Source organism: Podarcis muralis, chromosome 7, assembly GCF_964188315.1.
Source record: "Podarcis muralis chromosome 7, rPodMur119.hap1.1, whole genome shotgun sequence".
NCBI lineage: Eukaryota > Metazoa > Chordata > Lepidosauria > Squamata > Lacertidae > Podarcis > Podarcis muralis.
This window is the reverse complement of record NC_135661.1, coordinates 31,799,589-31,817,294: the sequence shown is the minus strand read 5'-3', so window position 1 is coordinate 31,817,294 and position 17,706 is coordinate 31,799,589. Positions and strand designations below refer to the sequence as shown.

Genomic DNA, 17,706 nt, shown 5'->3' with positions numbered 1-17,706 from the left:
ATTCTCTTCTACAGTAGTGCATAGTGGTGCATTTTGAGCCTTCCAGAAGTCCTGGGTATAACTGGAACTGTCTAGGGATGGCTGAATCAGTCTGTCTCAATTTTCAGTACGTTAACAAATCAATTCTATCCCATATTGTATGAAAATCCATATATACATATTCATATATATTACAAAATACATGCATGGATACATATTTTTAGCTCAATGTAGTCATTTCTAAATTTATCTAAACCTAAAACACATCAAAGTGCAAGTAGATAAATAGGTACCACTCCAGTGGGAAGGTAAACGGCGTTTCCATGCGCTGCTCTGGTTCGCCAGAAAGTGGCTTAGTCATGCTGGCCATATGACCTGGAAGCTGTACGCCAGCTCCCTTGGCCAGTAAAGCGAGATGAGCGCCACAACCCCAGAGTTGTCCGCGACTGGACCTAATGGTCAGGGGTCCCTTTACCTTTAAAACAATACTTCAGTGCATTTTTTGGGGGGAGAGGGAATTTGAGGCAAGTTCTGCATCTTCATATGGCTGAGTGGGAATTTGAACCCTGGTCTCCCAGGTCCTAGTCCAACACTCTAACTACATTACACTGGCTGCCGAATGAGACTGCATTTTGCCTTTCACCCATTTCAGCAGCTATTTTGATTTAGGCCATTTCAGCCCATGCCAGCCATCTCTTGCTCATGCCCAGTGGAACTCAGGGTGACAAAACAGCTGTCCTTGTGATAACTGGGGCAGCTGCCCTTGTGAAACCGTGCTATTTACTCAGAAGCTCTTTTCAGCTGCTTCTGTTGCCTACGTTCGGACAAATTCTCATCTAGAAAGTTTCCGAAAACTTTCATTACAGATATGTCATTGGCTGGAGCCATCTCAGTTGGTCCAGCAATAGGGGAGCTCTTCAAAATGTATATTGTGAGACTCATAAAGCAGAATGGCTTCATCACAGCCATTATTGCCTATTGGGCAAATGCATTTATTCAGCATTTTTCTCCCCTATCCATATTATTACGTTCCAGGTCAGAATGGCTGCTTTAGGGCCATTCTGGTCTATTGGGGGATGCAAAGACCATTTTAGAATGTTAGCTGTGGATAGGAAAACTATGCCAAGAAAACTATGCAGAGAGAGGAGGGAAATCTAAATGCATAAGCGCCACTAGTCAGGTTTTCAGCATAAAAAAAATAAAAGTTGCAGCTCCTTAAATTGCAGGTCATCATAACTGAAAATGGGAGCAGCCTCTTAGTGCTTTACAGAAGTCGGATCATGAGTCCATCTACCTCACTGCTGTCTACACTGACTGGCAGCTGCTCTCCAGGGTCTCAGAAAAAAGCTTCACCCAGCCCTACCTGAAGATGCCGGGGAACTGAACCTGGGACATTCTTCACAGAAAAGATACACACACACACAATTTCATCTGTATGCCACCTTTCCATAGTTCAAACCATGCTGCAGACCTTTTCCTCCACCTGTCAGCAAGGACAGGTGATGGGGGATGGATCCTCATCTCTGTCAATTCTAACAATTTTAATTGCATCCAAAAAGGCCCATGAGTGCCGCAGTTGGTGTACATTATGATGCACTTGAGGTCCCAAGGGATGAAAGCTCAGGATGGGGTAGAAATTCAATCCAGTTCTCATCTTTAGATGGACATTGCTAATTTACACTTCTCAAAACAATATGCAAACACAGCTCTCCTACACAACCCACGCTTCTCCAAATTTTGCAGTGCAGTGCTTCAGCCAAGTCACATGCACAAAAGTGCACATAAATTGTCCATAACATGCAGAATGACATACAAAAACAGATGCAAAGGAATATTGCTTTGGAAAAAATGAACTATGTTTATTAGGCAAAATTGCATATGAAGCCGTGTCTATTGGGAGAAATACGTGCTAAAATGCTGCAGAATTTTCAAGAGGACTTGTTCTTTTAAAAAAATAAAATCTCAAACTGCTGTGGAAATGGACATATTTAAGATTAAGAGGGGAGAAATGAGAAATTGAAATTGACAGATTTGTCAATCCCTACTAGAAGCAGGCAAACAGATTAAAAATGATCCAGGAAAAATATTTTTCTATAGTAAAGATATTTACAAATATTATAAAGGGTAAAGGTAAAGGGACCCCTGACCATTAGGTTCAGCCACGGACAACTCTGGGGATGCAGAGCTCATCTCGCTTTATTGGCCAAGGGAGCTGGCGTACAGCTTCCGGGTCATGTGGCCAGCATGACTAAGCCGCTTCTGGCAATCCAGAGCAGCACACAGAAACGCCGTTTACCTTCCCGCCGGGGTGGTACCTATTTATCTACTTGCACTTTGATGTGCTTTCAAACTGCTAGGTTGGCAGGAGCAGGGACCGAGCAATGGGAGCTCATCCCATTGCAGGGATTCCAACCACTGACCTTCTGATCGGCAAGCCCTAGGCTCTGTGGTTTAACCCACAGCGCCACCCGTGTCCTAAATTTAGCATGGCTAAATTGCCCTTAGTCTTTTTCTCAGCACAATCTCACCATCTTGTATTCTGAACATTTTTTTCAGTTGAATTGCCCCTGAATTTGGATTTCCCTGCTGGGCTGAAGCAGCCAAATAATTTTGAGCACCACCAAAATAATGATAATGTTAGTCAAGACAAAACAAAACACACAATTGAACGGGGTATACTTGTGTCTTCACATTCCTAATTTCAACTTTTGGGTTTAAAGGGGGGAGGGATGTGTTCTCTTTTGGCCTTAACGGAAAGCTTCTTTTTTTTAAAAAAAGTTCATTTCTAGATTATCCTCGCTTCTTTATCTAAATGTTCACATTGTAGAATGTGAATATGTGTGCGTTGTGTTTTGTTTCTCTTTGCATCTGCGTATAAACAATATCTGTACAAATATTCAAAACTATAAAACACATCATAGTGGGAAAAGCAGAAGGATTCTGAGTAATAGACTATTGGCATTTTTCTTTGAAATTACCATTTCTTGCTGCTTTGGGAGAAAGCCATGATTTTGCTGCTATTAGTACACCCGTAACAATTTGGAATTAATTCCTCATCTCAGCCATATGACTATTCTAATGATCCTTTTTACACTCCAGTACAATCCCCTACATATGTGCCTTTTTAGAGCACAAAGACAACATATTTCATGGTGGAAATGTATGTGGAATTTGGACACTGATCAAATATTCATAGCACGACAGAATTAATTTACTTTGATCAAGAAAATAAACATTTTTAATGTTGATTGTCTTTACCTTATCTTATTAGTGTGCATTGCCCTGTAGTCTTCTTAGAATAATGGATGCTTCTTGTTGCCAGTAAATTAGCAACTATTAAAGAGGTCACTTTTTGACTTGTACAAGTATTGGCTATGATTCAGAGCTCTGGTGTGCTGGGGCTTCATTTCCTTCTACAAGAAGAATATTGTTGTATGTCCTAATTTGAGCGTTTCTGCAAAAGTAGAACAGAATCTATTGATTGAGGTATTTATTATATTCCAGCTTCCCGGGTAAAAGCCTCCTCAAAATGACTCCCAGCATAGCCAAACCAATACAGTGTAAATTGGGGGTAGTCAATGAGTTTCTCTCCAGCTGTTGTTTTGGACTCCAAGTTCTATCATCCCTGCCCACTGGCCATGCAACTGAGGCTGATGGGAATTGTAGTCCAACAACATTTGGAGGCAACCACATTGACAACCCCTGGTATAAACAATCCTAAAAAGAATTTAAAGCTATAAAACAGATGATGTTGTTTCTTTTAAAAAAAATTAAAAATCCCTCTTTAAAATAAGATAGCATCATAAAAGTACAAAATTCATGCATGGAAAAGACTCAATATAACTCATTCTCAATTATTCCTATTAAGGTTTGTTAGGTGCAATTTTGTGTTCTAAAAGTATGGCGCTGCAAAAATTAGTTGAAAAGGGTTTCAGTCCATAGAAACGAACTCGTGAATGAAAAAAGAAAATCTCTCTGAGGTGTGCCAACTTGATAATGGTCATTTGGAGATCTGTTAGCAGCAACAACAAAAACCCTTCAGAATTTCAGAACCTTTTCACTTTGATATGATTTTTCTTGGACTCTGCGTTCAAGCACACCGTCTCATGAAACTTAATGTGATGTGATGTGACTGATGCAGGCTGACACCATGTTGTCGCAAAGCAACATATCAGAACGCGAATTTGAAGGAAAACAAAACAAAGCTTTTTCCCCTTCCCTCAAAGGCTAAATTAACAGAGTAACATTTTTTAAAGGGAGGAAAGAAGGTATGGGTATATAAAAGATTGAAATACTTGCTTTTTGCTCTTCCATTTCCCAAGGGACATTCCTAGAAACCTGTTGCCAACATAAGTCCGCTGCTCCAATAAGGCACGCAGCAATAGCTGGAGTTAACCCAGTTCTTAGTCTTGCAAGTTCTTCCCTTTATCAAACAAAGCATTTTGGCTAACTCAGGTAAACAAGACTCAGATCGACCTAAGATGAAAAGTTGCAAATGAATATTAAGCAGAGAGGTAATTCCATGCAGATGCAGGAGAAAAGAAAGTAGTATACTAATAATACAAAATAACATGGATTTCATACTAGTTAAATGTTACGGATTTTCCCCAAACAATCCTGGAAGTTGTAACGCAGTGAGAGCATGGAGGATTGCCTATTGGAGAATGGTAGTCGTTCTCACAGTTCCCAGGGTTCACTAGGAACTGGCCATTAAGCAAGTTTAACTCTGCTTGAGGAATTGGATCTTTGCAAAATTTGATACAAACTGACTGACCCAGACAGTGGCGTAGTGTGGGGGGTGCAGGGGGGGCCGGATGCACCGGGTGCAACATGGGGGGGCGCGCTCGCACTCGCAGCTCTAAAATCCATGGGTTAGGGGGCGCAAATTACTTGCCTTGACCCGGGTGCTGACAACCCACACTACGCCACTGGACCCACACATCCTGAATTAATATGTAGATTGGAGCATAGTTATGCATGGATTTTTGCACTTTCAAAATGTTTCAAGGCTATTTCCATTTCAGGGGGGAAATGCAGATACATTTAAAATCTGTATTTTGAGAGAAACAGCACCTTAAAATGTCATGTGGATTTAAATAATCATGGATCAATGCAGAAACAGGATGGAAAGTACTCTCTGTGAAGTATAACTGCACTCCCTAGCCAGTGCTTACAAGAGCCACTGAAATGATTGAGTGATTGAGGCATTTTCAGAAAGTCCAAAAAGTGATAGATCACCTTGGTAGATTCATCCTTAAAGTTTGCTACAAGTAGGCACATCAAAAGGGGCTGGGGGGGTCACTTCTGAAACAGGTATGATATAAACAGAGAAGAGCAAGTTTCCCAGGAGAAACAAAGTTTAGAAAATGTACATAGGCAAGCCATTTTTTAAGAACACAAAACAAAACACTTTGTACTGCCAGAATACACAGTGGTACATCTGAGTTGTACATTTTTCAAAGGTCCCAGAACATTTGACCATAGTGTGACCAAACCTCTCTTGTTTCCACCTGGCTATTCTGAAGCAGTCTTAGTTGCATGGACTGAGCCACAGGTAATCTTACTTTCTAGAATTGCAGCAGAATATTTGTCTTCTGAAGTATGAGAAGCCATTCTCTTAAAGCCACTTTCAAATGATTATATGTTGGAAGATACACCCCAGCTAGTATATATGTGATCTATGACTTGAAAAGAAGGAGCCCGCAGCCCCCCAATCCTCCCCAACTACCATCTGATAAAAATGGTATAAATTACTTGCCTGCTTATCTAGGCCTGGTTATTTTAAGATCTTGCTGCCCACAACCAGTTTTGAGCAGTAATTAATGGACGGTGTTACCCAAGAGAAATGGGCATTCTGCTTTGCCCCCTAGTTACAAGCAAATTGCAGATGTTGTTATCTTTTGTAAGACTGATCTCCAGAAGGTTTTTTTTTTTTTTTGTATGACTGCTGCTGTAAACAACATACCACTTCTTTTGCTCTTACACTTTTTGACCCGCACTGTGTATACATATTTATATATTATTCATACCGGATTAAAAATTGATGTGCTCTTTACTGCTGTTGTACTGCACAGTGACAATACAAATTAACTTATTGTGTACTTAACTTTTCACATGACAGTGATGTGAAATTTTGATGGCCCCCAAAAGTTAGTGATGGAAAAACAAGGCGGCGGAGGGTTGAAACCACTTTCGGGTGCCATTAATGCTTTCCTTGCTTGTTAAATGCAGCTGAATTAATAAGCCCAAACTGTGATATGTTTTGCAGGGATGTGAACATTCAAACCCGTTTGCTGGGAGAATGATACCAAATAGTGAAAGCATTGTGGGGCATAATTAAGTGCTACTTAATTTACACTTATTGGATCCTTCTTTTAAAAAATTGTTTTGAATTAGTGTTAACACTTTAATGAATAAGCGAATCTGCTTGGCAGGTATCACTGGCATTGCATAAAGGTAAAGCTAGACTTCAAGTCTTTAATTGCAGGTCCTTAATGATACAATAAGGGATGTGGGTGGTGCTGTGGGTTAAACCACAGAGCCTAGGACTTGCGAATCAGAAGGTCGGTGGTTTGAATCCCCGCAACGGGGTGAGCTCCCATTGCTCAGTCCCTGCTCCTGCCAACCTAGCAGTTCGAAAGCACGTCAAAGTGCAAGTAGATAAATAGGTACCGCTCAGGCAGAAAGGTAAACGGCGTTTCTGTGTGCTGCTCTGGTTCGCCAGAAGCAGCTTAGTCATGCTGGCCACATGACCCGGAAGCTGTATGCCAGCTCCCTCGGCCAATAAAACGAGATGAGCGCCGCAACCCCAGAGTTGGTCACGACTGGACCTAATGGTCAGGGGTCCCTTTACCTTTACCTTTAATGATACAATGCAAGGTCTCCTCAGGAGTACGTCCCATTAAGTTCAATGGGATGTGACTGCATGATTGCGGTTTACATTTCTTAGATTTTTATAGCTGTGTGATAAAGTAAAAAGTAACCGAAAACGTTGTAGAGTTATAGAGCTGTAAGATGCAAATGAGTTATGTGGCCATAGTGACTTGTGGGAACTGTAGTTTGTTAAGGGTGCTGAGAGTTGTTGGAAGGACCCCCCCCATTCCTCTAAAAGAGCCACAGTTCCTTGAATGGTTTAAACTATCAATCCCTCTTCCTAAGGAACGCTAGGAATTGTAGCTCTGTGAGGGGAAGAGGGGTCTCCTAGCAACTCTCAGCACCCTTAACAAATGACCATTCCGAAGATTCTTTGGAGGAAACTATGACTGTTTAATGTGGTATAATACTGCTTTAAATGTATAGCGCAGATGAGCCTCAGATTTAGCAGGAAGAAGCTGGTAGAAGCAACCAATGCTGTGCGGCAGATCAAAGGGGGCTCACAAACAGGAGACACAACTGTTTTGGAGATCAGGGGGGGGGGAATGGACTGGAGCTGCCCAAGTTCCTTGGCTGAGGAAGGGGTGGCTAGGTAAATGGTCAGAACACCGGAAGAAAAGAGCCTGTTAGATTACACCATGAAAAACTCTGTCTCAGGGTGACCATTTAGGATTAGCATGGGGGTATATGAAGGTGACGTCTCTTTTGAGTCATGTGGGCTACAGCATCCAAACAGGTTCCCACCCATTGTGCTGATAAGACAAGCCCAGAGTGGGACACCAAAGACTGGGAGTATTACAGGTGTGAAGGAGCTTTGAGGAAACCATTGGGTTCAATGTTCAGTAATGTAGTGGTTCTTATTTAAGATTCCTAGTCTTTCTGTGTGGAGAGGCAGTTTCTATGGGGCCCTCTGACTGTGATGCCTCATTAAGAAATCTGATGAGACCAATTCCCAATAGTATTTTACTTCAACAAGTTTTAAACCCATTTATACACTCAAAATATAGAAACTGCTTGTCGTATTCCATCTCTTAAGTTCTGTTTCAGTGATGGGCTGACATATTTATGATAGGCGTGCTTGCATTTGAGGAAAGTGTGTATGAAATGCTAAAGTTAGGGAAAACAGCATACCAGGATGCATTATATTAGGGGAAATTGCACGCAGAAATCTGTATATATTGAGGACTCTTTTTTTTTTGTTTTGTTAAAAAAATGCAAATTATTTGGAAAATACGACAAAGACAGTTGAAGATTGGAAACAATTATAAACGGGGACTTTGAAATCGACAGATCTGCCAAAGGCTCCAATCTGCAGATGACAGGCAACTGTGCATCAGTATTGTTTTAAGTTAAAACAATAACTTAACTTTAAGTTGTATAAGTTAAAATCTTAACTTAGCCCTTAAAGGGTGCCCGATGTAGAAGTTATGAGTGACGAACAACCAGAATATGCTCCCTTGACTTATTTTTCTGTCTCCCCTACTTGCCCTTTCTTTTGGCTCTTGTTTTTCCATCTGCTCCCTGCTTTGTCCCCTGGTTCAGCTCACTGGGGCCTTTATCTCCATGCTCCTAGTATCTCATCCTACTAAGCTTTGAGGTTTCACACTTGCCACCTGGCTCCATATACTTCCACTTGCCCTGGAATCTGACGGCCAGGGTTTTCCTCAGCAAACTTATCTTTCTTTTCAGCCCACTGAGCCTTCTACTGCTGACAACTTCCCTCAGCAAATAGGATGTTCGTGGACATCCCATGGCATCACTTCAGCTCAGCCAATGGGTGCCAGAGGTTTCATTGTTGCCGCAATATAATCCCTTAGCACATTACAACATAGATTATATGGGTCTGTGAGGTAATAAGCAGATTAAGCCTTAGACTCTAAAGTGCAATTTCTCCATTAATGGCTTTTTAAAACCCTTCTGCTGAAAATTCCAGAGCTGTACCTACCTTCTGTTTATAATTTTGGTCTCTGCTTTCCCCAGTACTTTTCCTTTGGGTGTGTAAACTGACACTTCACAGTTAGAGTAAACTTTTCCTTCTTCTTCCTTCATCATCATAACTTTTGAGTAGCACTAGATAGAAAAACAGACAGGTTTTCACTTGGAAAGGGGGTCAATAATGATTTATTGGCATGTACCTTTCAGCAGACAGGAGTTTGACCTAATGTGTGCAAATGCTGTGCCACATATTCTGCCCTCAGATGTGAGGGGTAGAATGTGTTTTGCACAGATCGAGACAATCCAACACACATTGGTCAGAATCTAGGCACAGTGGCGTATTTAACTAGGTTCTACTCAGAGTAGATCAATTTAATGTACCTGAGTTAGTCATGGCCATTCATGTAAATGGTTCCATTTTGAATAGGACCAACATTGGATACAATCCACCAATAGCATTTAAACCTATAGATTTAAATGGAATTAAGCAGAATGTATTATTTGATGGATGGCAGTGAAGAAGTTCCATATGTGCCCATCTGGATCATGTCTAATGAGTCCGAATCATTTGGTCAGTTCTGCCTCTGCAACATGTCTGCATCCTCTGTGCATGTGTGTAACAGAAAGGGGGAAAAAATCAGACAGGGGGGGGGAAGGAGGGGGCTAACGTTCTTCATATGTGATTATTAGGTCATGTCTTCCAATAGCCTTAGCTTTTTATGCAGATGGTCAGGCCCATTTATTTATTCATTTATTTCAGCAAATTAAAGTAAGCTAAGTGCATTTGACCTCAGATGGCCCTGGTCTAAGTTAATTTGAGAGACAAAGCTCATAAAGTTCCAGTAAGACACATCAACAACTTCCCAGCATAGGTTGAAATGTGATTGCGGCAACATAACCTTCCAAGCCAGATGCAGCATGAAGTCTCAGGCTGGCTCAGAATAATCTGGTGTATACAATTTGGTGTATCCAAGGCCAGGCACAAACGCAGCGCGAGAAGGGTGAGCCCCCACTTGCTTCCTTTAGCTGCACAGAACCTTGTGAGAACAGAACAGAACCCGAGACTGGAAGGAGAGCCTGCTAGACCAGGTCAATGGCCCATCTATTCCAGACTCTTGTTCTCACAGCGGCCAATCAGATACTGCAATGGGAGGCCCTCAAGTAGGACCCAAACACACAGGAGCCTTCTCCCCTCCTGCGGTTTCCAGCAACTGGCACTCAGAAGCATTGCTGCCTCCAACTGTGGAAATAGAACATAGCCATTGGGGCTAGAAGCCACTGATAGCCCTCTTCTCCATGAATTCATCTAATGCTCTTTTAAAGCCATCAAGGTTGATGGCCACCACTGCCTCGTGTGAGGGGGAATTATGTAGTTTAACTATGTGCTATGTGAAGAAGTACTATATTTTAGAATCATAGAATCATAGAATCATAGAGTTGGAAGAGACCACAAGGGCCATCGAGTCCAACCCCCTGCCAAGCAGGAAACACCATTTTACCTGTCCTGAGCAGCCTGCGGTAGGAACGAATTCCACAGTTGACCCAAGGACTTCTTTCTTAAGCCACCAACATTCAGCTTCAATGGGTGTCCACAAAGTTCTAGTGTTAGGAGAGAGGGAGAAGAACTTTTCTCCATCCACTCTCTCCGTGCTATGCATCGTGCTATGCATCAAACGTCTATCGTGTCGCATCTTACCTGCCTTTCACCTAAACTAAAAAATATTAACTCCACCTCTGTAACATCCCTTCTTGTTTCTGTTCTTCTCTAACAATTGAACACCTGAGTGTCCCTCTTCCACTTGAAGAAAAAAGAAAATCGAATTCAAATTAAATGTGTGCCATGGCATTAAAATTCCATAAAACTAGTTTATTGAAATAGGCTGCAAAATGACATTCAATTGTACGTATCGTTTCAGTATTATTTACAAAGTTACATATTTACAAGATACTGGGGATTGGCTGTTGCTTTTTTTTTATTAAAAAAAATCCAATAGTATGCAGTGGCGTGCGGACATTGGACTGAGGGGACTCAGCTAGTCCCCTAAATGTTCCCCTGCCACCTCTTTCGCAAAGCACAGGAAGTTTCTACCCAGCTTAGGGAGGGAGGTGCAATGCTCAATGCTCACGTGCAAGACGTCATGATGTCACAACACCACACGGATAATATCGACCCCCCCCTCACAAGCTAGTGCCTCTGCCCCTAACTGTTCCACTATGAAAAATTTCACTGCACACCACTGACAGAATGTATTTTTGACCCCTATATCCTAGCACTGATCCACAGGTGACTTTCTAAGGTGCTAAAGTCATGGCAGGGAATGCTGTGTATCCTGAATCTCAAGATGTGTGGAAGGGGGCACAATTAGTGTGAAATTTGCCCAGTCTGTTTTGAAAATAGCAGAGCCAGAGAGGCCCTGTGTCTGGCCAATTAAATCCTGTAAATTTCACGTCCTGGGATACTGAGGCATGGCAGTACCTGTGAGAAGACTGTGGGCTTGCGTACGCACCATACATTTAAACACTCCCTCAACCAAGAATCTTGGGTACCCCTCACAGAACTACAGTGGTAACTTGGGTTACATATGCTTCAGGTTACATACGCTTCAGGTTACAGACTCCGCTAAGCCAGATATAGTGCTTCAGGTTAAGAAATTTGCTTCAGGATGAGAACAGAAATTGTGCTCCAGCGGCGTGGCAGCAGCAGGAGGCCCCATTAGCTAAAGTGGTGCTTCAGGTTAAGAACAGTTTCAGGTTAAGTACGGACCTCCGGAACAAATTAAGTACTTAACCCGAGGTACCACTGTACAGTTCCAGGCACCCTCAACAAACTGGTGGTCGGGCAGAGCTTTAAATGTATAGGGGGTAAGCAGAAAGGGGCTGTATGATTCAGTCCACATATAAGAGAAGGGGAGATTTGTGTTTTTACATTATTCCATTCTGTGAACTGCACTACAGAGGCTGGGTGGCAGGGAACCCCTGCAGGCCTGAGGAAATGCTAACCCAATGTTTGTCTGTTGCACAGGTCACCGGCCTTTCCAGTGCAGATACTGCCCCTACAGTGCCTCTCAGAAGGGAAATCTGAAGACCCACGTCCTTTGTGTCCATCGCATGCCTTTTGACAACAGCCAGTATCCAGATCGCAGGTTCAAGCGCTCCAGAGTTGACGCCGAAGCTTCTGGGAATTCCGAGGAACCTGGAGCTGTCAAACCTGGGAGCTCGACAGAGTTAACGGAGGAGGGCAGCCAGGCCCAGGAGTAATGCCGCAGAACAAATCAATCTGTATATTGCAATATTATTTTACACAGTTTTTTAGATATGCATTTCGGGTAACACAGAGAGTTTGCTTAACTGCCTTCTGAGGAAAACAGATTGTGTGCAAATTCCCAGAAGCGTGCAGGATGTTTAAGACATTAAAGACACACACACACACACACACACACACATTAAAAAGAGAAAGAGGGGAAAAACAACAACAACCAGACCTTGAAAATGGCTGTTAAACTGTTACCTGGCAACAAGTACTTCCAAACAATGTAGGTGGAGATAAATCAAGTGGGTGTTGTTTTTTCTTCTTCTTCTTCCCCCAAATGTGTGCAGGTTGCAAGATATCTGTGTTTGTGTGTGTGTGTGTGTGTGTGTGTGTGTGTGAAAAATACTGAAATAAAGGGCGCATTTCTAACACTAAAGTGGTCTTTATCCAGAAAGAATGCTCTTACCAGAATATCTATCTATATATCTATATCTGTGATACCATCTTCCTGATTTAATGTTGCCTTGAAGATTGTGGGAGTGGGGAAGTGTGTGTGTGTGTGGGGGGGGGTGTTCCTGTGTTTTCATTGTTGAAAACACCTTTTTAATATGACACCGACCGCTGCCATTTGCCTAGCGTCGTAATGAGACGTGTTGGTGGAGTGAGGTGGTGCCAGGCTGACTGGAGCTGTCCCTGCTGGGAAAATCAATCCAAGTGGTGCTCCAACTCTGCACTCTCAGAGAAATTTTAGACGACCCGTAAGCTACAGTCAGTGCTGACCTGTATTGAAAAGGATTGTGCTGTTAACATTTTAATTTCTGAAATATATATATATAGATATAGATATACATATTATATATAGCGAAAGACACACACACACAGAGAGAGAGACGGCCAAATGAGTCAAGGATTAGAGCAGAAAGGGGGGATCTGCAGGCCAGCAAAACACTGCAGTTAATTGTACAATGTGGTTTTTCGGGGGGACTGTATTTTTCTTCTTTTTTTTAGATGGACTTGCAGTATTGAGAGAAATGTTGTTTCCCCCCCCCCCTTCCTATTTTGTTCCTTTTTAATGAAGTAGGTTGCTATAGAGAGATTTAGAAATACAATACTGAAGGAGCGTGCTGGATAGAGAAACTAGTTAGCCTTGTCTAGAGATGATACCAGTGCAAAAAAAGGAGAAATAATTATTATTCAATAGAAAGTTGGTTTCTTTTCTTTTCTGTTTTTTTTTAAAGAAAGGGGGGGGGAAGACTTGAATGAAAGATTCCCCAGGCAAGATTAGTTTTCATTTATTAGGGTGCTATTGTTATTATTCTTTTTTTTTAAAAAAAAAGTGTTGCAGACATTGTGCAGGACAGTGTATTTTGTTTTTTACTGGAGAAATCTCTTTTCAAGCAATTTGACCTAAAATATGAATCCAGACATCCTGCCCCTTGTCTCTAGTGAAAGGGGGGGGGGAGATGAAGGACGAAAAAAGTGTTAGCTAATATTTCTTTGTTTTTTTTGTAAGGAAAAAAAAGCGTGTTCTATATTTTTGCAGATTTTAGCTTTTCTACTAATTGGCCCCTTCCAAATTTAATCCTGTCGTTTCCCACCTAGGAAGCTTTGGAGAGATTATAATGAAAAACATGACTGAGGAAAAGAAAAAGATAAATGTAAGAAAGCCAGTTAATGGCTTCTCCTTACACCCACTTGAGTGGCAAAAGATTTTAGCCTTTTCATGTACTTCCTTTGAGAGAAGCAAAATTGGTGCTGTTTAAGATGATAGAGAAGTATTAACTTCTTCTAAAAACAAAATCATTCAGACTTTAAAAAAAAAATGTAAGTAAGAAAGAAAAAGTCAATATATATCCTTGCAGGCTGGGAGCACAGAGTAAAAAACCCCAGGGCCTTAAAAACTTCAGCTCTGCCTACAGCAGTTTACAAAAAACACTAAACTGCAATCAATGTAAATAAAATTCGTAGCGCTACCCTGAGACTGGAAGAAAGGAAAGAGATTCTCAGGCTAATAAGAAATACAGTTTGCATACGCTGTCAGGAAAAAAATTAAAAACGATACCATCCAAGTGAAGTTTCAGTTAAACTGAGGTCGCTGTGTAACTTAGACCCCCGTCTGGCAGAGGGCAAGCTGCTTTTCTCATTTTTGGGGAGATATTTTTTTTTCCTAGTATAGTTCTCACTGCCTTACTTAAATCAAGTTGATAAACTTAATGCAACTGTTTCTCATGATCCTAGGTAAAGGATTGAAATGTAATTGAAGACTTTCTGACTGTAGTAAGCTTTAGGATTTTAACTGCACTACCGTGTTTGGTGACTGTGTTTCGGTCGCTTGCTTTTGTGTGTTTGCGCCGCCTTCCGTATCTTAGCGAGAAAAAAAAGAGGGAAAAAAAAAGATTCCACATTCCATTTTCTTGCACTTTTTTGGAGCTCTTTTCAGTATTCTTTTTGTGTCTTCTGAGCATTTTCAGATACGACAGGCAATAATTCCGTTTGTGACACTGGAAATTCCTCTCCCGTTCTTTGTGATGTGTGTGTTGAATCCATTTGGTCTGGTGCTACTGTCCCTATCTTTTGCCTCTGACATCAGCCTCCCCCCCCCCCATTTTTTTCCAGAACATTTGTAACTTGGAATACAAACAAGTGACAGGAGCAGTGAAACATTGTCAGTTTCTGAATATCATCATGCTTCTCATATCTAAACATGTCAAGTTTTTTCTCTGTAACTTCTGTAGTCTGTGATATTGGTCAAAATACTGTCTACATTCCTACGCAAAGGAAGAAAAAAAATATCTGTCTTGGAGAAAATCTGAGATCAATAGAGTAGAGGATTTTGTTGCTATGCTTGTAACAATTAGGAAAAAAAACCTTTGTATTTAAAGTTTATTCTTGGTCATTATTTATTATTATAATACATCAGTTGACAGAACTTTATTCTGGTATAGAAGTATTAAAAGTTGTTTCCCCCCCAGCAAATGACTGTTTTTTCTTTCTGCTGTTAGAATAAAAAATGTCTTTGAAATGGTACAGTTTTAACCAGTGTTTTACGCAATAAAACCTTTACCTCTGGGGGCAGAGAGAGAGAGAGAGAGAGAGAGAGAAAGAGAGAGAGATGTTTTCCTACTTTGCTTATATTTAATAGGAAGTTACAGACATAATTTTGCTTCAGCTTTTGTCAGATTTGAGAGAAAAAATGTCACTGGAGTCACAATTGTTAGTCAGCTACCAGAGTGTTAGGCAGTTAAGCTGAGTGTTTGATCAATCCTCTTAGTATTATGGAACAAATCTATAAACAGTATATACAGATATATATATTATATGTGTATATATATTGTGCTTAATTAAAAGACTGTTGAAATCTGTTTTAGTATGTAGTAATAATTGTTTTCTATAATATTGATTACGTGCTATGGGGCAGGGGGTAAAGTATGTGTATAAAGTCACATTTTTCACATAAAATAAAACATTTGTTTGCATAGGTCCTACATTCAACTTTGGAAAATGGTAACATTTCCTATAAAGGCGCATGCAAAAAGACGACACCCTTCTGTTTTAAAGGAATCTCCAGAGCCACCCTGTTCTATCAGATCAGATCTTGACTACCTCCTGTTGAAAGGAGTAATATCCAGTAATTCAGGACTTCCAAATGAAAGGAAATGAAATTGAATGAGCAGAGAAAGATACGAAGAACACACAATGGGAACAATCGCATGGAAAAATGTTTGCTGAGTAGGGCCATTTTACATTACATTTGGGGTGACTGCTTGCTTCAATATACAACAATTTATCTGTAGCATTCATAACCTACACTTCATCTGCCAGAGCAGAGATACAAAACATACTTAAAATACAACCAAACTCAGTATGTGTGCACATGTGTGCTGGTGTCTGTGTGCAAGGCCTTCTAAGACATGCTGGCCTTTTGTTTTTGTTTTGTAATTGGTATATACAGATATATTTTGTATATACCAGGCATCTGAAAAAGCTGAAGTATGAGTTGAGCTAATGCTACTCTCTGGCTAAGCCAATTCCTCATTGTCATTTTAGAGTCTGATTCCTGGTGGTAAGTGTAGCAAAATTGCAACATGCTTAAAAGCAAAAAACGAGTAATTAAAATATTATACCTGGCATTCCTAAGCACAGGAAGATCTTTTGGGTTCAGATCATCTGGCAGAAGGTAAGGGATTTAAGTGGGTGCAACCTTTGCTTGCGCCAGGGAGGGAGACTGACGCTGAGCCAGAGCTCTGCTCCATGTTAAGCTGCTTAGCCGGGCAGATCTGGGCTCAGGATGTTGTATGTACTTAGGGAAGGCAGGGCATTTTCAGAGTATAAGGTCTTCCCGGTGCTTTGTTTTCTTAAAAAAAAAAAAAAAAAAAAAAGCTTAGCGGTACTCTCATTTTCCTACTCATGTTGAAATACTGGCCCTCAATGAGGCCAAACTTAGATTCACAAAATGTTTAGGGGTATGCATACTCCTGCGTCCTCCCAGAAAAAAAGCACTGGGTCTTTCTTATGTAAAAGCAGACCCACAACAATCACACAGGCAAAGGCTTGTGGTGGTTTAGATAAAAGTTTGCTGGGCCTCAGTCAAAGCAGTCATTGTGTGAGAATATCCCATTTCTGGCATCAACTCATATCCTGGTTTGGAGTATGCAACTCAGCATGCACACACGCACACACACCCCAGGTGTGTTCCATATTTCCTCAGAGTTACCAAACCCAAGTTTCAGTGCAGGTACAACTTGGTTCCAAAACCACTCACATGAAGCTGCTTAAAGCAGATACAAATTAATGAATTGACTGCATGTTCAGTCCTAAAGTACATACCCCACCTCCTAAGAATACAGTGGTGCCTCGCAAAACGAAATTAATTCGTTCCGCGAGTTTTTTCGTCTTGCGATTTTTTCGTCTTGTGAAGCACGGTTTCGGAAAAGTTTTGGAAAAGCTTCAAAAACCACCAAAGTCTTCAAAAACCTCAAAAAAGGCTACCACACCGCATGCTATGAGTTGCTCCTCAAAGTCAAGTCACAACTGTATTAACGGTTTTAAGAAAAAGGAAACAAACTTGCAAGACGTTTCCGTCTTGCGAAGCAAGCCCATAGGGAAAATCGTCTTGCGAAGCAACTCAAAAAACCAAAAACCCTTTCATCTTGCGAGTTTTCCGTCTTGCGAGGCATTCGTCTTGCGAGGTACCACTGTACTGGGAACTGTAGTTTATTGTTCACATAGCTATAATTCCCAGCACCATTAAAAAAAGTTCCCAGGATTCTTTTTTTAAAAGGGGGTGTGCATTTTTAACTGTATTGTGTGTACACAGCCTGAGAAGCCTTTTTCTAACCCATTTATTTTTGTGAAATTCTGGAAGCATCCACATTTTATGAGGAGAAATAATTTCTAGGAAATATGGTCTGGTTCCAGCTTTTGCATGTTCATCAAGCTGATGAGTGAACCTGTGAGGAACCTGAGCCATCTTGTTGATAACTGCAAAACTCAGCAAAACAGAACTCTAGCAGATTTCCATGAAAATTTCGTCAGCCACACATTTGCTTGGCTGAAGCCCTGGTTTCTATTTTACTCTTATACAGTGAGAGATGGGGGAGAAAGTTGGTTCTATTTGCATTTAAAGATGAACCTACCCAATTTGCCTTTTTTGAAACATTACACAAACT

At 41.1% G+C, this 17,706-nt stretch overlaps 1 protein-coding gene across 6 annotated transcripts in view; it reads left to right on the top strand.

The window, feature by feature from the left end:
* Positions 1-13,492, top strand: part of ZNF536 (zinc finger protein 536) — a 450,559-nt gene extending 437,067 nt beyond the window's left edge. For 5 of the 6 annotated variants that reach the window (XM_028740295.2, XM_028740289.2, XM_028740291.2 and 2 more), the window contains one exon: positions 11,810-13,492. In XM_028740295.2, coding sequence (XP_028596128.2) covers positions 11,810-12,045 — 236 coding nt within the window. In that variant the 3' untranslated portion in view covers positions 12,046-13,492. The remainder of the gene's footprint in view (positions 1-11,809) is intronic. The other variant, XM_028740296.2, reaches the window with a different exon arrangement.
* Positions 13,493-17,706: the final 4,214 nt, after the last annotated feature.